The sequence below is a fragment of the Anabas testudineus genome, chromosome 11 (genome assembly GCF_900324465.2).
Source record: "Anabas testudineus chromosome 11, fAnaTes1.2, whole genome shotgun sequence".
Classification (NCBI taxonomy): domain Eukaryota; kingdom Metazoa; phylum Chordata; class Actinopteri; order Anabantiformes; family Anabantidae; genus Anabas; species Anabas testudineus.
In genome coordinates this window covers 1,586,358-1,608,565 of record NC_046620.1, presented here as the reverse complement: position 1 = coordinate 1,608,565, position 22,208 = coordinate 1,586,358, and the positions used below count along the sequence as shown (strand labels likewise).

Genomic DNA, 22,208 nt, shown 5'->3' with positions numbered 1-22,208 from the left:
TAAAACAGGAGGAGTGTGTTTAGGTGTGTGTTCATACAGTCTGGGTGTGTCCCTCCCTCCACACGCTGCAGCAGGTCCTGCCGCTCACTTCTCGTCTCTGCGTCTGCTGGAAACACTCGAACCGTCCGGAATGGATCCGTTCGCCTTCAAACCTCTCGTGTTCCTGCTTTGTTTTATCGGTGAGAACCAGTTGATCTGGACATGAAGTCGTGTAGAGGAGGTTTCATTAAATGAGTCCATCATTTCTTTAACTTCTTTAACCTGACTTCTTTCCCTCAGGATGCTGCACAGGACAGGGTCTCCTCCCGCAGGGTCCCCTGGACGCAATCCTGGGATCCAATGCGACCCTGAGGACCTTGGTGGACTCCCCGTCCTTCGCCTTCATCACCTGGACTTTCAACGACGGTGTGAATAAAGCCATTAATATCGTCACCCTGAGCCCCTCGTCGGTGAACGTGGCCAAGCCCTACCAGGGACGAGTGGTGGTGAACCAGACCAACGGCTTCGTGACCCTGATGTCCCTGAAGGCCGAGGACTCCGGGGATTACACCATCAACATCATCTCTGACGCCGGAACCTTAACCGACGACATCCAGCTCCGAGTTCTGTGTGAGTTGCACCTGTCCTCACACCTGCCGTGCGTCCTTTACAGGACAGCTTCTCTATTTTTATTCCAGTTATTCTGCTGGGGATCACACACATGCCGAGTTGCACAGTGTCTCATAAAGATTCAGGGAAAAGTTTGTTGTTCTACATCTGATGCTTGTAGAGTCACTGAGAACCAGTGGGGCTTTAAACTGCAGTTATTTTAAACGCAGTCCGGTGTTCGCTTCCATTCCGTGGCTTTGCGATGTAGACTGTCTGCAGTGGAGGTTGGTGCATTTACAGTAGAAGGCACAGGAACGGAAATCAGAAATGCCCCTCCACAAAGTGTTACCTGAGCAGTTTATGAAGATTTGAACTCCCACCTCCACTGTACCTGTGCTGGGGAGATTTCACTTTGCTGCTTCAGGGTGTGGCTCTTCATCAGAGTGACTGACTCTGTGAGTGTGTGTTGGACTGGTTAACCTCAAAATCTAAGGAAAATCAAACCCACTGAGAATCAGCGCTTCCCCTGCAGCTCCTACGTTTGGTTTTGTGGAACAGGTCCTGTTTGGTTTCGATTCTGTGTTTCAGCAGCATCACTCAGCTGCTTTCCAGGAGAAACCAAAACCAGTTAATAAAGAAGTGGACGTAAACCTTCTCCAGATGAAGGACGAGTCCCACGACTCTGAACTCACGCCTTACATCACTGCATACAGTAATATGTGATAATCAGTGTAGTATAACACACGTGTGCTAATAACACAGGAAGTGTGTGTGTGTGTGTGGGGGGGGGGGGGGGGCATATCACCCACACAGTCACTACAAGATTTAAAAAAATACATAAGAAGGTTTCACAATATGTGCCAACCCTCAGTCGTCACTAGTAGAGTACAGGTCTGTGTAAGATCGACCAGTTATGGTCTAAACACTGAGGAGTTATTTGGAGCATGTCATCCCGAGCTGCACCTTGATTTAAAAGATACACTGAGAAGTTGTTTCAGGAAGTTGCTGACTAATGAATCTAACAAATCACCCATTATCTCTCACTTGCTGATCCATTTTTCCATTGACTAATTGTTGCAGCTTGTACACAGTCGATAGTTCTGTCGGCTTTGCTAACAAAACGTCTCCGGTCGGGCTTGTGTCAGCTACACGTCGCCAGCTTCAGCCTTTATTTGTCAAAGGATGGTTGGCAGTGGAGCAGGCATGAACAGTTACGTTCATTTCCACACAGCGATCAACCAGTAAAACCACACACTTGGCAAATACTCAGGAAAATTACAAAAACTCTTCAGCCTCCTCCGTAGTGCTCACAGTAGAGTAGGTCCTAAGTGTCCCTGCAGGGCAGTTTGGTTCACAGACATTTGACCAAATGTATCTTTATCTCCAAAAAGACTGGATGAACTAAGCTTGTGCTGCTGTCAGAACTGGTTACTGCTCCTTCACATTGTTCCCACACCCCTGAATGTTGCCTAATCGCCAATAAACAGCCTGCACACGAGTCAGGCGGGTCGAGTTGCTGCCACTTCTTCATTCACTCCATTCAAATGTAGATGGAAGAGAAACCGGCCTCGGGCGAGCAGGTTGTTCTATTCTCCATCCGTGCATGTCGTCATGCTGCCTTTCCACTGCTGTTTGTAGCTGGGTGTCATCAACACACTCTCTGCTTTGATGTAAAATCCATCAGGGAAAGATTGAAATTGACCATCTGGCAGTTTAGCTGCTGGTTGTGGTTTGGTTCTTGGTTCTTTTCCTTACTATAGACCTATTGTGGGATTCTTTTTCAGATTTCATTCTTCAAGTATAAAAGTAAAGATCAGGTTTTGGCTTCATATGTGCAGCTGATGTAAAGAATGAAGCTGGAGCCAGATGTTTCTAAGTGAACTGCATCTTGGGAAACACAGTCAACTCACCGTTGTCCTCAGTGTCCCAGCAGTTGTATCTCTGACTTATTTTAATGAAGGAAGTTCGTCATGTTCTCTGGTGATTCAACCAGTTGGTCACTAAGAAATGGGACGTAAACATCTGCAGGGTCACGTCGTCCCTACAGGATGACAATTACCACTTAGTTTGAGTTGATGTTTTACAAAGGTTACTCAGTTGGAGCTGCTTGAAGGTGAGGAAGTGTTGAGTTTCATTTACAGTAGCCAAACTGTGATCACAAAAGCAGCACCAGTGTTTCTGTTTCTGTTTCTGTTTCTGTTTCTGTGTCTGTACGTTATAGAGAATTAACCAAGACTGACTTTAAACATGGAGGAAGTGAAATAAAAACCGCATCAGATCCAAAAAGTCAGAAAACGTGGGATCAAATAATAAAACTAGTCTTGATTTAAGAGTTTAGGATGGTTTGTTTTTATTTTAATTTATCTATTTTCTTATGCTGATGTTTATTTAACTTTATTTATATTGAACTGTACTGATGATGATGACCTCCCTGTGTCTCCCACAGACCCGGTGTCAGATGTGGTCATCACGCCCAACCCACCTGAGGCAGTTGAATACAACAGCACTGTGGTTCTGAACTGCTCTGCGAAAGGCTCCTTTCTCATGTTCAGCTGGACCAACGGCACCACGGCCATTGTGGCCAACAGTCGAATAACTTTAAAACAGGTCTATTTGATTTTCAAAATCTCTTTGCCATTAACATTGAAGTTGATGAAAAGTTCTGTAGCTTTACACTAGCAAAACCAAAAAAGAAACAGAAGATGTTTCCTGGTTTTAAATAATTCAGGTTACAGAATAAAAAAAAACATTTGTTCATTTATTCTAATAACTTGTATCTAACGTTTTCTTTGTTGCGTTGTGTCACAGGATAAAACGTCCAGTGTACTGACGATCACAGGGGTTCTCAGGACAGACCTGCTCGGCCCCATCTACTGCACGGCCAGGAACAACCTGCAGACGGCCCAGAGCGCACCCTTCAACCTCACTGTGTACTGTGAGTACTGCACCCACACTGCTGGTTTTCTACTTCCTTCCACACAGGAAGTGTGTGAGTAAGCGGAGGGTGGGGTTCTATGCATCTTAGCATCAGAACACACAGCTGGTCAGAGGTAGAGGGTAGAGGGTCTGGGCTCTATTGCTAACAACAACAACCCGACTGGTTTTTAAACAGAGAACTTTAGTTAACAGGGTTTTTATTAGAGATTAGATTAAATGTGTTTTAATTCCTTTGTCATGTCTGATTCATTTTCAGCTTCTTAGCTCCTGATATGGTACATTTGTCAATTTCTTCTTCTGTTTTTTTTAAAACCGTCATCCTCATGGCTGATCCTGGTCCTCTGCATACATTTCTTTACTTTTAGGTCTTAGTCCTGCATTGTTTGAAATGCTGCACTTCACTCAGTGAGCTCCACACCCGTTAGACAACAAAGAAAGTCAGACATGAGTCAGTTACTGTCGCTCCTTCACACCTTAACTAGTCATTTGTCAAAAACCATGTTTCATTGTTCTGTACAGTGTAAACTAAATGCTGCACTTATTGTTTTTCTTCAGTCTTCGGTTCTTCAGTGTTACTGTTAAGACTTGAAGAACCTGGTCAGATTTCTTAAACCCTAACAATCGAACAAGTTTTTGCAGTTTAAACTGTGGTGTGTGTTTGCAGAGCGCTCCTTCTCAGCCTGTGCACTCTGACTAAAACCCCACTGTGTACACACTGCCCTCTACTTCCTCTCCTTCCTCATGACTAACCTGAAAGGCAGCAAAATGACATCGACCTCTCAGCAACCCAGTTACTAATTAATCAAAAACTTACTACATCAGCTGAGGAGGGTTTCAACATTAAAAACCACCAGCAGGAACAGAATGGCATCAGTTAAGCTGTGCTGTGCTAAATATTACATGAATACAGTTAATGTTTATAAATGCAGATATTACAGTTTTACCTTGGAGGTACTGATAAGAGACTGATGTAGACTCTTTATAACATTTCTTCCAGTCATGTTGAATTTGAACCACTCTCTGTGTTTGATTTCTCCATAGATGGGCCAGATCCTGTCACCATCATTCCTCAGGTGGTTCAGCCGTTCATCAGGTCTGACGCCAACTTCACTCTGTCCTGTTCTGCCGTCTCTAGCCCCCCCGCCACCTTCACCTGGTACCACAGCCAGCAAATAATGGGGGTTTCAGGTCCTGTGCTCTCTCTGCAAGCAATCAAAGATAGTGGAATAGGGGCTCAGTTGGACAACTACACTTGTCTAGCCAGCAACGCCAAGACCCTGCGCGCCGTCTCCTCCCCTGTTGTTTCCTTCATTGTGATGGGTGAGTAATGTAGCATGAAGGATAAAACAAGTGTGGTGCCAGATGCCAATTCTATGTTGTTTCATGACCTGCTACAGAACCTAGGATATATTTGAGAGTTAAATCCTGCACAGATGCTTGTCTGTTGGGCGATGGCTTTGATTCAGCTCTCACATGGATAACCATGAGTGCTTGTACTTGTATTCATGGTTCCCAGAGGATAAGACCTAAAGATTTTTGTGGTTTTGTTTATGTATTTTGTTGGTGATTAATGTTAAAACTGGAGGTTTACGACCACATGCACACATACCAACTTGTAAACGAACAGTCTGACATGTAGACGTGTGCGGGATGGTTTTGTAGCAGCCTAGTGCCATATGCCTTCATTTAATGAAGGTAAACAGTGAATGTCTACTGTGCTATGGTGCACACGCATCCTGCAGCCTTTAGATAGCTTCAGGAAAAAATATTTGAAAGAGAGGCTTAATTTTAATCCATAAATAATATAATCGTATGGATAAATGAAGACACTTTTAACTAACACCAAGAGAAATACAGCTACTAGTTGACGAGGATCGATATTAGATTGAAGTTATTTGAGGCAGCAAAAGGATGTTTTTCCAGAAAGGGACATCAAAAATCACCATTAAGATCTTGATATATCTTCTACCAAAATATCAGCAATTTACTTTGCTCTGCCTCAGTTGAATGAACCTCCCACTTGCTTGTCCTTTCCTCCCACATGTGCTCAGTGTACTCTGCGCCGGGCAATGAAATCCACAGTTACAGTGAATTTCAAATACTAAAGTGGGAGAAAAGTGCTTGTGCTAATTGTTAATGCATCAGCAACATTCAGGCATTAACAGAACACAGAAGTGGAGCCATTATATAGACACATACTTCATATACAGCTCAGCTAAACAACAAACAATAAAAGGTGCGGCAGATGCTGGAACCAACAGGCAGCTGAGAACAGACTGAAACCTTTTATTTTCATGGTGACATGCCGCCAAAGCATGAGACTGTCAACTGGCTGCACATTAGTCACAGCGGCTGCTCGTGAGATTCCAGTAAACACAGTCTGTACTGACCCACACGTCACTTTTTACCTGGAAGGTGTTAAAATGTCGTGCAGCTCCCAGTCAACAGACCTGCAACATGACTCTGTCCTGTCTGTAATTACCCCCAAGGAGCTGTTTAGTTGTTTTTGGAGGATGTTGTTTTCACGTTGGCAGCATACCTTTTGTGTGTGTGCAAAACCTGCTGGATCGGGGGATGGCCTTACATTTTGCCCTCGAGGGTTTCTGTGTTTTCTTCCTGTGTGATAAGAGAGACTGAAATGGAGGGGGGGTGGGGCAGTTTGCATGAAAAAGAAAATAAAATGCACAAGTTTGTTTGATGACTCAGTGTACGGCAGAAATTCAAAGGAGAGATTACCCACACTACAGTAGGAAAGGGGGCGGGGGGGTGAATCATGTTTGTTTCAGATGCTCTTGAATCTAAATGTTCTGATATCATCTTTAGATTCTGAATTTAATACATTGAAAATGGGCAGCGTGTTTAAGGCTCCTAAGATTAGTGCACTCACAGATGCTTTAGTCCACTCAACTCCACTGTATTGATCAATTATTTATATAATACTTTACATTAGAGGGTCCTCATTAGGGATCTAATGAGGAAATGGCCTTGATTTATGGGTCATGCATTTGGCTTCAGAGTTTGACTTATACTACTGCCTAAAAGTCAGGATGTCTCTCTTTGGCTACTGAGTTTCATCCAACTCTAACTCATCCAACTCTTGAGTCTCCCGACCTTTAGCTTGACTTGTTTTTTATTAAACTGTGTTCACAAGATAAAAATGAAAGTGTTCACAGAAAACGTATCTCTCTCTTAACCGTTTCCACAGACCCCATCTCCGGTGTTAGAATCACCGGCCCAACTGCGACCCTCATCGCTGGCAACAGCACAGCCAACCTCAGCTGCCAGGCGACAGCAGGAACCGTGAAGACTACGACCTGGCATAAAGACGGCAAACCTCTGCTGGCCAGCTCCCGCGTTGTGTTCTCCCAAGACATGAGCTCTTTGATGATCAACCCGCTGCAGAAAGAAGACAACGGCGAGTACAAGTGCCACCTCGAGAACCCCGTCAGCACGGAAAAAGCCTCCTACAGGATGGTGGTGAACTGTAAGTGTTTGTTTTACTAAGACACTCGAACATGTGGGAATGATGCAGCAGTGTTGTCTAGGTTTATGGTTTTACATTAGGAGGATGTCTGTTTGTTTGTGCTGGTAGTGATTGATTTTTATAGCACTTTTATTACCAGACGTTGATGTAGAGGCTTTTAAATTAAAGGAAAGTCTTTATGTGCCCATGTAATAAAAATCAGGATCTGACTGCATGTGACACGGTTCATTCACAAATGGTAATGACATTATGAGCCTCACTCCCTTTGAGTTGTCTGTGTATGTATATATATTTATGATTATTATTTTTTGGGTGCAGTTGGTCCTGAACCGGCCCAGGTGACAGGTGACAAGCAAGTAGAGGAGAACCGTCGTGCGGTGTTCACCTGCGCTGCACCATCCATCCCTCCTGCCAACTTCACCTGGAAGTTGAACGGCACATTGACCAATGTCACAACCGAGAAGTATGTCATCGAGAAGGCTGATCTAACAAACAGTGGAACGTACACGTGCGAGGCCTACAACCCTGTCACTGGCAAGAGCACCACTTCCAGCTTCAACCTGGAAGTCAAGAGTAAGTTTCACATCTGTAGCCTGGATTAGTACCTAGATTAGTTTTTGACACAGGCTGGTCACTGTATCAGCTGCACAAATTATTATTGGCAGTAGAACGTGTGACTGTACATGCAAGTTAGTATTCATCCACTAGTCAATACCTTCGGTTTCCTCATTTTTCGTAATGGAGCAAAACCTGGGTGTAAACACGTCTCTCAATATTCTCCTTTACCTTTTGAAACTTCTGTTTACACGTACATGTCACTGGCTGAATCTTAAAAATGACGCATCACACTGTCTGTCATATGGGCATGTACAGTATGAACATAATGATCACATCTAAAGCAGTTACTCACTAAATACCACATACACACAGTCTCATATCTGTTTCCTCTCTGTGGTTTCAGTTCTCAAAAGCGCTGAAGTTGCCCCTGGACATGGCAGCAGTTTCCACATTAATTTAGCAATAATGTTATTAAGGAACGATTTGCTTATTTACAGGGAAATGCCAGAAAGTTAAATCAATGAGATCAATATTAGAAATCTTTCATGTTTTCTTTTTCTAGAGGAGGGAACACTGGATCATGGTCTCTCAGATGGCGCAATCGCTGGAATCGCCATCGGTGTCCTCGTTGCCATCGGTGCTGCCATCGCTTTAACCGTGTACTGCAGACAGAAAGTACCGTAAGTACTCTGCTCTCTAAAGTCTAACATAGCCACTGATCTGGTCTATCGGAGCATATTCGTAGAGAGGACACTGGATTAGTCACAGGAGTCTGGTTTTGGTATGCAGGTGAACACACTGACTGAAATCTAAAGCTGTAAAACTAGTTTCCATGTGGGTGATATAGTATTAGCTGAATTATAGTCTTCAAATGGAGTAGATCATTTCCTCAGCCATGTTGTTAGTCAGGAAAATGTACAGAACTGTGTGCAGATTCCAGCCATATGCGTCTTGCTGCTTATAATTCCCAAACCATGAGTATAAATAACTCTGTCGTCTGGGTATCGAAGCCTTTGCACCAGATGTTGAACCTGCAGGAAATTTGCTCCCATTCAGCCAAATGAGCCCCATTGATGTCCGATGACTTTCTGTGCTGCAGTTTTTTTAACCTAAGGCTGCTTCAGTGTTTAAATCTGTAATGTAAAGGTGTGTGTTTGCGTGTGTGTGTTCTCCATGGGCTTTTAAGTAACATACCATGTCTTTCATTGTCTTTGTGTCTATACGTCCACTAGCTCAGTAATGTCAGCCACTTCACAAACTTCTAGGAAATTCTCTTCATTCCTTTCACGCCTCGACATCTTACAACATGTTATACTCATGAACACACACACACACACACACACACACGGCACTGCCACACCCTTCGACACTGCTGCAACTGTAACTGTCAAATTTGCAGCATAAATGATGTTTCCTCACTTCAGAAATTCTTTTTGTTGCCCTAAAATCCCTCTAAACAGAATCCACTTCTCGTATCCCCAAGGCATTTATTTTTGTAAAGTGACAAATGCTGCTTGAGGAAACAGGTTAATGTCTCCAGCATCAGAGGAAATTCTTCTAGCGGAGGACTGTAGGCTACCTTCTTAAAAAAACTATTTACCATAATAAGAAATACAACAACTTTTAGATATTCCCGAACTTGGACTCTGCAGCGTAGGAACAATCTCTCCATTTAATCTATGTAGCAACTGTTCTGGAGCTTTCAGTCTCATCACATGATCTCTGTTGGCAAAAAGGTTAAGGTCACTCTTGACCCTCGATACAGCAGCTTCTGTCAGTGTTTCAGGACAAGAAGTCTTTAACATCAGTGACAGTTCTAGTACAAATGGACAAATGTGTTGATAAGAATGATATGTGACAAAGAAAGCAACAGAACAACTACAATATTAACTTTGGTTACATGGAGATTGATAAGACAAGTAGCTTTTTGGTCTCTGGAATAAAATAACTTGATGTCAGTTGTAATAAATAAAATAAAGTCTTCAGTCCAGAAAAATAACAAAATGCACTTGGTCATGAAGCTGAGACCGCACTGTGACTTCTGAAAGACTGAGTAAACGCAGTCATTCCGTTCATTTAAGCACCACAGCGCTGCAGGAGGAAACTGTTTTACACACCTGAACTGCAGCAGTGATGCAATCCTGCACCACAACATCCTATCAGATTTCAATACAGTGTGGAGCACAACAGGAAGCTGCCATCCTGAAACAAAGAACAAATAGATGAGTCAGTGACAGACGCAGCCTTTGACATGCCAGGACCTTCCTCACTTCAGCAATTCGAAACCAAGAGCGTGAAAGTTGGTCGCAAAGACGTCGATGCCAAAGCGATTCCACTATAATTTGACATCGTGGTCATTTTCTAAAAAGTTTCATCGCTGTTTTTGCACAGGTGCCATGTTTCCTTTAATAGTGGGACATTCATGGAGGCAAAGATTCATTTACACTTCACATGCTTCATTAGCTTCACAGTTTTCCACCTACTTCCTCACGTCCATCTTTTTTTTTTCTTGTCTGAAACAGAAACCAGCTGTATGTAGGTGGTTGACCATATCGTGGACGGTTGTTTATAGTCATAGAGGAAACCCTGTTTGTGTGAGTGAGAGCTTTAACCAGTCTGTCCCCTCCCCCTGAAACCTCTTAAACAGACACTGCTGTCAGCCATGCAGAAAACTGACGAGGTCAGATGATCCCGAGACGCCATGGAGGTCATCGGGTGTCAGGTAGGATAGGTGTACACCTGTAGAGCTCCTCTTGTGGGCTCTGGGGCTTCAGACTGTCTGGACTTCTCTGGTATGATTTTATCTTTGCCTCTGTCAGACGCTGTCAACAGTGACGACAGGACGGCTTTGTTCTGCGCTCAGCCTTCATGTTAGTGTTGCTGGTGGGAGGAAACGGACTCTCAATTCATATCTGTGTGCTATTGACAACTGAAGTCTACTTTAGATGTTTAGGGCAGGGAGGAACATAAAAGGGTTGAATTCCTGGAGTGAGTTTCTCAGACTCAGTTCTCAGTTTATTTATTTTATTATTCGTGCTCCAGATCACAGCTGTTGTGGAATAATGAGTTTAAAGTTAGAAAGACAAGCAAAGCAGGACTTAAAAAAGAAAACGTTCTCCAGAAACTGAATACACACAAGCCTGCTAGACATGCAGGGAATGGTAAAGAAAAGCCACCACGACTGTTGACAGATAAAGGCACAGGATGACTTCAGGTGCTGACAGACAATCGGATATGAGTGTGGAGAACCTGTCCTGGCGGTGCTGAATTACCGGAGAGGTTTTTGCATTATGTGTTTCAGCAGCAAACATGCTGCCGTGCTGTGGGCTGTTAGAAACTTCATTTATTATTTCAATATTTACAGAAAGATGAAGACGTCTCCTGTTCCTCACAGAATTTGTCCAGTTTTCCATCAGCCTCTCTCTCCACGTGTCTCCACAGTAAAGATGTTGGGTGTTTTCTGGCTCACTTAGTTGATGCTTTTATCTCTCCTGAGATATTTTTCCCTTTTATCTCATCAGCAACAATGTGGAGTTCAGTGTCTTGCTTAAGGACACTGATATTCACAAGAGCACTCAGATGAATGAGTGACAGATTGGATCATTTTTTATAACTGCACCAGTCAAAGTAGATGATCATGTTTATAATGCGGCCACTTGGTTTCAGGTCTATGTTTTGAAGTCTGCGCTCTAAATCTCACTATGTTGGCACTGTCCCAATGAAGCTGGGAGCAAACGTTACACCTGTAACAAGTAGGAGAAACTGATGCGATGCCTTCAGGCTCAGCCTTTCATTTAAAAACAGGGCATTTAAAGAAAAATGACCTCAGTGCAGAATGTTATTGTTCTGTAGGTCTAAAGCTAAAACCGGTTTTCTCCAGGTTAAAGTATCACTCACCTACATGAGAGAGGGACTCAACTGTATGTCCAGATAGTGAAATACAAATCTCATCCACTCATAGTCAAACTGCATCGGACGAGCCTAAAGGAAAAGAAACGAGCAGCTCAGCAGCTGCTGCAGGTGCAGACAGAGAGTTTACTGAAACTTAAAATCTCAGCTTGTACGGTGAAGTAAAAGCACCTGCACAGAACGTGCCGATCCACGTCTGCGAAACACTGGAATTCATGTCAGGATGTAAGTGATAAAATCAGTAAACAGTCGGGACCGGTGTTTATCAAAGATCGGACTGTCACACATTCACACAGAGACGTGAGAAGCTCTGACATTTATTTATAACAGACACATGAAAGCATGACATCCTGTGGTGAATCAGTTATTTTGATCGATCGTTTTAACACTGACAGTTAGATCAGAACCTCTGCATCACTCGCTGAGAGGAAACTGTATTTGTAATGTGAACTGAACAAAGTACGACACGACATGAGGAAGTGGCCATTTGATGTCGAGTTTGCTTCTAGTTCAAGTTAAACTATTCTTCGTCTAGGTGCGCGTGGTCGTGCGTGTCCTCGTCACCCAGGATTAAATCTGTGTGTGGGGGTTTGGTATTTTGAAAACAGTCTGACTGCATTCTTTCACTCTTTGCTGTCAATCACAGTCAGGAAGACGGTGCCTCCTCCTGCTCTGGTGAGGGTGGGGGGGGGTTGAGGCCTTTAACTGTCAGGAAGTGTGTGTAGCTGACAGTGGTTTGACTGTTTCATCTGCAAATCCACCTGTACCAAGTCTGATTCATTGAAATCCTTCATGTTCTACCTGAGACTTTTCTAGATTTTGAGCACGTTGTGATTCCAAAACACGATGAAGTCAGAGCAGCAGAAGGGATTCTCCATGTTCAGAGGAGGAAATGAGTCATTGTCATCGAGCTCATGGTCCTTCAGCATCATTTCATAGTTCACTTCAACCTCATCACCAGGACCATTTAGAATCTAATCACACGAGCTCTGGAGCAGAAGCTCAGGTCTTCAGTATCTGTAGCTGTTTTATCTACAGTTTTGAGATTCAGCTCTTTACCGAGGTCCTTTGCAGCTTCTCATGGTCATTATTCAGGAAAATGCAGAACGAGTCAACACGTGAACTAAATAATCATTGAAATAAACATTAACGGGACACACACTTAAAAAGTGAAGTTTATCTGAACAGATTTCGAGAAACCACTGATTCACGCCACTCTCGCTCTTGCAGCCTTCACTTTACTCACTAACTCCAGCAGAAACTAGTGTCTCGAGCCACTGAACGAACGGGCAGACGTCTGCTTCACTAATTTGACTGTTAAAGAAATATTTACTGCTCTGTCAGAGCTGTAGACTGATTCCCCTCCAGCTACAGACACGTTTGTATGACTTTTGTCTCCTCATATAACTCCAAGCACATGTATCCGTATATGAAGCACAATTACTGAATTTGATCTTATACATCTGGGGAGAAAGTGACGTAAAAAGTCTGGCTTCAGCCTGTAATTAGCTTAATGTATTCATCCTGTGGGTGGTTTGTAATCTGATGAATGAACTGTGGAGATAGGAGCTTCATTTTGAAATAATTACAGGGAACTGCTGATCGTAATATGAGTGCTGAGATGCTGAGTTTGTTGATTTTTGATGTTTGTCATGTTGCTTGAATCTCTCATAACCACTTTCCTTGTTGGAGAATCAAGCAGCAAAACCCTGAATGGAGCCAGACCGCATGTGCACAATCACTCACACTTCTCAGTGGTTACACATCCTCCTCCTATCTCCTCTTGATGTTGCATTCAGAAAAAACAAGCTGCCAGCTGGGAAAACCCGTTCACGTCCCACCCCTCAGTCATAATTACAAGTTGCATCCAAGTTGGCTCCACATCTCCTACTCAACATTATTAGCCCAAGATACCACCGACACTTTACAGATGTTTCACTCTTATTTTTATGTGACTAATTTACATAGTGATGCAAACAGAAGGAGAAAAGGAGACAAACAAAATTAAGCTGCAGTAAAAACTTGATTCATATTCAAAAATGAAAACACGTGACGTTAATATAAGGTGATCAAATAACTGCTTATTTTCAGAAACAGTTGGTCCAATATTTTGTCTCTTTTAGCTCAGTTTTTGGTCTCTACCAACACTTCCACTCACCTATCACACAGTACGTCCCTTACAAATACAGTATAAATACACTGCATGTCATTTCCTCCGGTGGCACTCCACAGTCCATCGGGCATCATGGTGGTTAAACACTTGTGCCTTTTATTATTTATTTTAATTTGTCAGGATGCATTTGTGGAGCAAACAGTCAAATGTTACTCAGATGCTACTTGGCTAACAGAAATGTAAGTTTAGAAAGTGACAGTATGTCTGTCGTATGGATTTAGTGCTGAGGAAACAGGTCTGGATTTTTAAAATGTAACACAAACAAAGGTTGGAGCAGCCTTCGAAATCCTATTGGCCTCGGGCTCAGTCACGTATCTGAGAATCAACTGCCCTTTGTTTCCTAACGGGAGCTTTTTTTTTTCTAATGAGGGTGAGGTTTGAGAGAATGGCAGGAATGTCACTGTCATGTCTGCACTCGTCCTCCTCGGTGCACGTCTGCTGCCTGTCCTCCTTATCTCTCTTCAAGCCTCCAGTTTCTCTTTAATCTTCTCTTGTTTTGCCTGGTTTTACTTTGGTACCTGTTTGCCGTTTTCCTGCTGAATGAAGCCACCTTGAATCATCTGAGATTTATTTTCACTCCTTTTCAGACACAGCGGTACGTTTGTCTTGTCTCTGTTTAGAAGACAAACACTGTTCAGTTAGTTTTGAGAGTGGAAATGAAGAACGAGTGACATCTTCTGAGAAGAGGAAGTTTGTCTGACCTCATTCTTCCTTTTACAAATAAAAGCTGATATTAGAAGCAGTCCCACTCAGTCTAACCTATATTTACACTGATGAGCTTCGACCTTTTAGTTGTTGTTATTTTCCATCCCAGCGGCTGCACACAAACAAACATGCGACTCCGCCCTGAGCTGATGCAGGATCTCCCCTGTGATCCGTTTTCTCTGCTGCTGTGTAAACTCGGCTGGATGTGTTGTAAAGACAATAAACAGCTGCTGGGCGTTCGTGAGGTCGAAGTTCATTCTCCCTCTTTCTTCAAAAAACCAAACCAAACCCCACGTCACCCGTTTCCACACTGTGATCAGAGCATCTCTCATTTCCCGCTCCCTCACCTGACTGTGAACTCTGCTTTCCGTCCTCTGACCTGTTGTACTGTGCTGCAGCTCTCGAATGGCTGAACCGACTTGTTTTGTCTGCTGCTGGTCTTATCGGTGGTCAGAAGCTTATATCACAGTTTCTGTGATAAGATAGAGTGATTCAACAAAAAGGACTGTGCTGGATGTTTACCCCCCCGACTCACTCACCGTTTCTCTAAAATGAAAATATGACAGAGGAGGTCAGATGTTTTGCAAATATTTAATCTGGGAGTAGGTTTAATAATGTGCAGCTGGCTGCATAGTTTACATTCTGCACAGTCTAATGTCACTGTGGGAAATTAGGAAAATGACATTTAACAGTATAAGTTGTTGTTCAGCTGAATTCACCTTGTATGTTTTTACTGTTTGGCTGAAACATCAACTGCTTTCAGATTTTAACCTTCAACTAGTTCCCCCTAAACCAGCCGGTACTGAGTCGTTTTTATCGTATTAAACAGAACCTGTGTGTTTGTGTCGGACACACCTCGGCTTCAGGGACAGTTTCAGTTCTGACGTTCTACTCACTCAGTTATTACTGAAAATAATAGTTACTTGCAGTCGTACAGTTCTGCTGTAACCTGTCAACCTTGTGTTGAGGTTTTCTGTGTGTTTTCATTTAGCCAACACATACACACCCAAAATAAAGTAATATGATAATATAAACAATTCAGATCCTAAATTTAGATGTTAACACGGCCTGGAGCCTTCAGATGTAGGACAGGTCAGAGGTGACGTTCTAGTTTACAGTCGCAGACTTTTAACAAACAGTGAGAAATAATAATGTGACTGATTACGTGGAGGGTGTGAACGTGGGGCTGCTGATGCAGCACACAGCTTCCTCTTCACTTACACGTCTCAGTGTTGTAAGTGTTACTCTCACGTTTCTTTATGCGTCCAAAGCTTAAAAGACTCGACAAGTTTCAGCTGCAGATATTCAGCAGCGGGCCGACACTTTCTCCCCACAACATGTCGGCTTTCCAGTCTCTGTTCTGTGCTTTCTGCAGCTCTCAGCTCTGTCCTGTCTTCAGTTCAGACCTTTCACCTTCTTCTTCTTCTGTGGTTTTGAGAGAATAGGGTGTGAAGTGGTTTGAACACTGCGGCTGTGTATTTGTGTGCGATGCGGTTACATCATCCTGAAGGTGTGTCAGGGATAGAACCGTGCTGCCTCATCTGTTCTTGAAAAACAACACGGCTCTGACTTCAATCTCATTTATTTTCTGTTTGTTCTGTCTGAAATCATAAACAGCGTCATTACAGCTGATATCAGATTGTACAGCACAGCGAGGTCATCGGTCCTGTGGCACTGATCTGTCTTTGTGTTGTTTTTTCCAGCATCGAGTCACCGTACTGAAGACGTCCCTGCACGCTGCTGGTGAGTCTCTGATAAATGTTCTCATGTCATTTACATCATCATTTTGTATTAACAGGTAATCAACTGATTCTCTGCTGATGAGCATCAGTGGAGTAAACTGCACGGCTCAGTGTGTTTATACCCTGGTCGACAGACGTAGAGCTGTGTTTGAATCATCAGCTGTTTAACTACTGAGAGTCAGTGATGTGGTACAGACAGTAGTGTTACTAGGTCACTAGGTTACCTGTGGTTTAATGTACACAGAGCACCGGCTGAGATTCTAACAGACTCCCATCAACCCGTCAGTGGGAAGTGTTTATCCTCTCGTAATGTCCCTGAAGGAGGCGCAGTGTGTGTTTATGCATCTTCAAGTCTTGGGTTAGTGTTGAAACAGAAGCTGCAAGGCTGTCTCCACTTGGACGAGCAAACAAAGTCTGAAGGGTGTGTGTGTGTGTGTGTGTGTGTGTGTGTGTGTGTGTGTGTGTGTGTGTGTGTGTGTGTGTGTCTGTGTCTGTGTGTGTGTGTCTGTGTCTGTGTGTGTCTGTGTGTGTGAGTAGAAGCAGGGTCACTGTGCTCAGTGTGTGTTTAAGCATCTTTATGTGTTGACTGTTGATTTAAAGTGGAGCCCTGCAGCCGCTCTGTGCTCAAAGCTTCTACCTGCAGCTTTTCAGGTGTTCACTTGATTTTCTTTGATGTCTCAGCACAAGATGACAGAAACACCTCAGATCACAAACTGGAACTAGACACGAGGAGGAAGAGTTCATTCCTGTGCACATGACGCTCAGTCTATTTAGAGATATGTGCAGTATAAAGCTACACTGCTGTTCCACATCTCTTCAACAGTGGTTTATTTTTCACTTACTGCATCAGAGTGTAATCGTTGAATACATTTCTGTCATTACTGAACGTCCAAGGTTAATAGCGTGCACAGTTCTGCTTCTTTGCTGAACTTTCTTGGTTTGTGGCTGTTTCTTGTTGAGTTAGTGACTGTCAGCTAAACTGTCAACAGCAACCGTTCAGTTCAGGGACCTCCTTATATAAACTTTACTCAACAGCACCACAAGTGAACAAAATCCACATGGTAGCAAATGATTTGTGGCCCTGCCCAGGTCCCGAGCCTGGATAAAACAATGGAAGTGTAAAAACACATGGTAAATGAACGTCATGCTGTGGACCCTGGTTCTAAATAGTACAGTGACTATAACAGAATAAGAAGTGCTGTAGATTTAATGCAGCACATTTTCTTCCCTTTTCTCAAAAGTCGACTTTGATCAATTTAATTGATTTGACAGAAACGTAATTTGCAACAATTCAGTTTGGCAGCTCCTCCTCTTCCATAATTAAAAAAGATGTTAAACGTCTCGTCTCTGTCTGTTTAGGAGAAGCCAGCTGAAACATCCAACCGTCTTGTTTCCCCATCATCCAGCTGTGCCGCTTGGAGAAGTTGGATCCAGCTGGTTTCCTGTGAAGCCCTCGCCAAACCAGTCTTCCCCATCATCTCTCTCTCTGGCTGAGAAGGGCAACAGACACTTGATTAAACCCATATGATGGATTCTCTCAGAGCGCACATTAACTTTTTATTTGTTAGTTTTTTTTTTTCCCACCTTCACCTAAACCAAAAACCCGCCCACCATCACTGGATCATCTCCTCTCCTCCCCTCTCCTCTCCTCTCTCCTCTTCTCTCCTCCCCCCTGTTGTTAAATAACGCCGTCCTTCACCCTTTGTCTGGCTCACCGCTTCCTTTAGGAAACCAAAACCACCATTAAACTGTGTGTGATAGAGACATTTCCTGGCCCAAAGCTGACGACTGACGGTTACGATGAGTGACTCTCTTTATCCTGCTGGAAACCTGAAGACGACACACACACACACACACACACACACACACACACACACACACACACACACACACACACACACACACACACACACACCAAGATGTCTGGGTGATCACGCCCAGAGGCCACACACATAGACCTTCAGGGGTTCCCTTAAAAATAGTATCTGATGGAGTTTGTGGTTTGATTTATCTCGCTGTCTGTGCCATGTGGATGGTGTTTCTCTGATGGGGGACTCTTCAAGTGCAGCGATGGGTTTAAAAGTTTTAGATGCTTCTATGTGCTCGTCAGCCGGGACAGTTTATACCTCCATTTGTTCGGTGCTCTTTATCAGAAGTATTCCAACACACCTGGTGAGTGCACCTGGTTAGAAACATGAGGCCAGTTCAGCTTTTTTACTGCAGTTACTACAAAGCTAGAAGCATTCTGGTTGTGTTTGTTCAGAATTTTATGTGAAACCTACAACGTGCCTGATTAAATAGAAGTGAGAGTATAAGAGCAAACAATACAATATAATAATGATGAAATGCTTTATTTAAGTGCAGATATATTACACACATATAAACCAAGTGCATACTAATGAGAAGCATGTCTACCTCTCTGCTGCCCTCCAAGGTTTTGTCACAGATGCAGGTTTGAAGATGTTAGCATTAAGATGAGAAGAGCTCTGCTTGTTGCTGGAAGTGAGTCATGGATCAGATTTTGATTCAGCTAAGAGATTAGGGAGCAGTTGAGTAAATGGGTGCAACCGTCGGGAAAACAGAGGCGTGTCCGGCTCTAGGATGAGCGGGGAAACCAGCGATAAGACGAAATAAGAGCCTGAGCGATGAGAAATGTTTGATGTCATCTGAAAACAGTATTCTTTAACATATTTTTAATACAGCATCACATTTATAAACTTTTAAATACCAGCTTCTAGAACTCTAAACCACGCTAATGTCTAACGTCCACTAATGAAAGTGGAACTACACCCACACAGGCGCTCTCCAGGCAAATCGACTCCCATCATCTTCTACCTGTGATTCTGGCTTTCGTCCAGCTTCTTCTGTCTCGTTCGCCTTTCTTCTTCCCATTCTTCATCGTCCCAGATCCTCTTTACTGTTTAAATCATCCTACACTTCTCTGGAAATGTTTCAGGCGGCACAGACAAGATTCAACATGCAAGGAAAGACAGTGGGAAGGTGTTTGAGGGCAGTTTTGGAGGGAAGGTGTGTTGAGCCCCGGGGTGGCGCTCCCGAGTTTAACAAAAAACAAATTAAAGAAATGTAATTATAATTCTACAGATTGGTAATACACCGGATATTGGAGCGATCAGTCATCAGATATAAATGAAACCGGTGTTTGTATTATTTAAAGTTCAGCTTTTAACCGGATCTCCTTTCCTGAGTTTTTTTACTGTATCATCAAACCTCAGATGATTTATTTTGGCTTTGAGCTGTTTGATTTTATTTTACTCGTGTGGTTCATGGTTGTGTGTGTGATCTCAGACTTCCACATGCACTGATCTCCAGTGAAAAAGTATTTATTTTGTTTAGTTAAAGCCTTAATAACTGGAGCTGAAGATCATAGCCGGTCTGCAGGTCACACATTCAAAACTTCATAGATTTTTTTAATGTTTTTTCAGTTTGTGCTTTTTCAACCTGAACTACGTGCTTGAAAATGTTCACACTGAAATTTATAGTCTTAAAAGAAAATCTTAAAATTCTGCTTCATTTTCAGCATATTCACGTCTCTAGTTCGGGACAACAAACAGCACAGAATGTATAAACATGTAGATATTTGTTTGTTCTAGACTAGACACATTAATATGTTTGAGAAAGGCACGTGCAGCTTTAAAAAACAAAAAGTGCCCTGACTGTAAATAATAGAGCTAGATGTGCGACACTAAACTGTTTTTTTATAATTTGTGGGGTTTAATGTCTTATCATGATTTAATATTTTCAGAGATGCTTTGTTTTAATGTTTACAGACACTGTCTCCGCTTTTATAAAATCCCTGTGCAAATCTTACTTAATAAAAAAATGCCCCATAAAAGTTGTGAAAATATTTTCATAAATTTGCTCCGTCTGTTGTGTTTTTCTTTATTTTGAAACTGAGCAATCAGAGCAGCTGTAACTTCAAACCATCCAATCACTGTTGCCCAAGTGTGTGCACGTATGTGTGAGAGATTCACAGCCGAGGGGATTTTTCTGTCTTTCCTCACCTGCCACGCCTCACTTCTATGTGCACGTCCACGTGCACACACACACACACACACCATAAAAAACTGAACATGTCATGTCGTCTCTTCTTTGTCTGCACAGAGTGATTTAAAGACAAAGTGAATCTGCACCATAAAAATTCCAGTTCCTAAAATCTTTTTTACAAAGTTCATCATCTGAACGATGAGTTCTTAGACACATGAACTAACTAAAAAACCTAAACCTGATTCTGATCCATGAAAAGGATCAGGAAAGACGTCCTCACATGTCCCTCAGTCCTAGGGACATCTGAGAACTGGACATGTGCCTTCAGTGATGCATCAAATTCAAATCTGTCCACACTCACATGCACTTTCTTCCTTCCTGTGACCCTCATTAACATACTCTATCATCTACCCCTCACTGAAGAGACTGGACAAAATGTTCTCCCTCTTTTTAACATGACTGGTACAGTACGCCGTCTTCCTGTGGGTCAGCTTAACCTACTGATAATCTCTCTCATACAAAACACACCCAAGATAAACTGAGCTTCACTCTATTTATATTATTACCATCGTGTTTCTTCATCTGTTTGTGCAGTTTATTTCTTATCTTATGACAAAATAACTATATCACAGACCACCAGCAATAGCACCTGTCAGGCAGTAGAACATAGAGTCATATCCTGCGTTAGGCAGCAAGTGAACAGTCAGTTCTTAAAGACAATTGGGAGCAGAAACAAAATGAACAATGACCTGTCAGACTACGACAAGGTTTAAACTGTGACAGCTAAACACCCGTGACCAACCCTCTCCACAACAGCAGGTGTTGTGTAGCTGGTACGTCATGGGGGCTCACTGGTGCATGTGGGTGGCCCATTTTAAAGGAGTGAAGGTGCACTGGGCTCCAGGGGCTTGTTCATCGTTTACCTGGGGAGAGATGAAACCCTAAGTCTAAATCATGAAGAGGAGGACAACGACTCAGCGACTAGACTTCAAGGACACACTGCGGACTTTATGGTTCCAGATGCCTCCTTCAGAGGTCTTGTGTCCTTGATGGACCAGAACCTCTTCTAGAAGTGCAGGTGTTTGTGGCTAATCAGCAGATTTCACAGTTAAAATATATGAAAAAAAATCATACAGAACTTATACAGACGAGTATGATGGGTAATATCGGCATCAGAACTGGTGGTGTGGCCTCTGGGATCCTCTTTTAATTGCCCCATAACTTTTCACACTAAGTCAATATAGGTGAATTTAATCATCTTAATTCCTGCATCGTTCCACACACTGTGTCCTCACCGTGTTTTCATCAGAGTCCCATCAGACAGATGAAGACACAGTTTATGTTGAAATGTTGGTTTAATCCGTTTTATAAATGTTGTTGCATAGTGTGAGTCCATCAGTGTGAAACATCAGCTGCATGTTTGTAACATACAAACAGTAAAACTGGCCACACACACACACACACACACACACACACACACACACACACACACACACTCTTTACACGACAGGTGATGGATTCAACCTCTCGTCCAAAGACCCCACAGCTTCATTTTGTACCGTTGAGTTCTGTCTGCCCAAAACGTGAAGTTACCATGAGTCACTTCTGAAATCCGACCTGCTCGAGTCTGTGCAGGTTCCTGAACCGACTTCAGCCGCTGTATTACGAATGGATCTGTGGAAGCTTTGCTGCTGTTGGTTCACAGGGTGTTAGCATTAGCTTGTTAATGTTTTAATGTGTTTTTGTAAACCTGCTGGTTACCAAACATCACCTTGTTAGTTTTGATTACTTCATCTTAAGCTGCATTCAAACTTTTATATTTGGTCTCCGACCTGACAGAGGCGGTCAGGAGATGGGAATCAACATTAGTACAACTCAACCTGAAGTTTTTCAGTTATGTTTTAGGGGTAGTTTATATTTCAGTCCACGTGTACATGTAGTGAATGAGACATACAAAAAGGTCATATTGAGCTTTTGCAACTAAAATAAATCCATTCACATTTAAATTAGATAGAATAACCAAGAAAAAAAAAATTACAACATAATGCAAGTGGCAATGATTGTAGTTTAATATCTTCATGTCAACAGTGAGAATATTTCTATATTT

At 42.8% G+C, this 22,208-nt stretch overlaps 1 protein-coding gene across 2 annotated transcripts; it reads left to right on the top strand.

The window, feature by feature from the left end:
- Positions 1-19: 19 nt before the first annotated feature.
- On the top strand, positions 20-19,961 carry si:ch211-264f5.6 (carcinoembryonic antigen-related cell adhesion molecule 20). Of its 2 annotated transcripts, XM_026349767.1 has the most exons (11): positions 20-179; positions 280-609; positions 3,035-3,195; positions 3,397-3,523; positions 4,567-4,845; positions 6,731-7,009; positions 7,328-7,582; positions 8,130-8,247; positions 10,215-10,289; positions 16,058-16,097; positions 17,456-19,961. In XM_026349767.1, exons 1-10 carry the CDS (start codon positions 131-133, stop codon positions 16,074-16,076), a joined length of 1,692 nt encoding a protein of 563 aa, XP_026205552.1. In that variant the 5' UTR covers positions 20-130; the 3' UTR covers positions 16,077-16,097; positions 17,456-19,961. The 2 variants fall into 2 exon arrangements, with proteins under 2 accessions (XP_026205552.1, XP_026205553.1); XM_026349768.1 differs by lacking the exon at positions 10,215-10,289.
- The last annotated feature ends 2,247 nt before the right edge of the window (positions 19,962-22,208 follow it).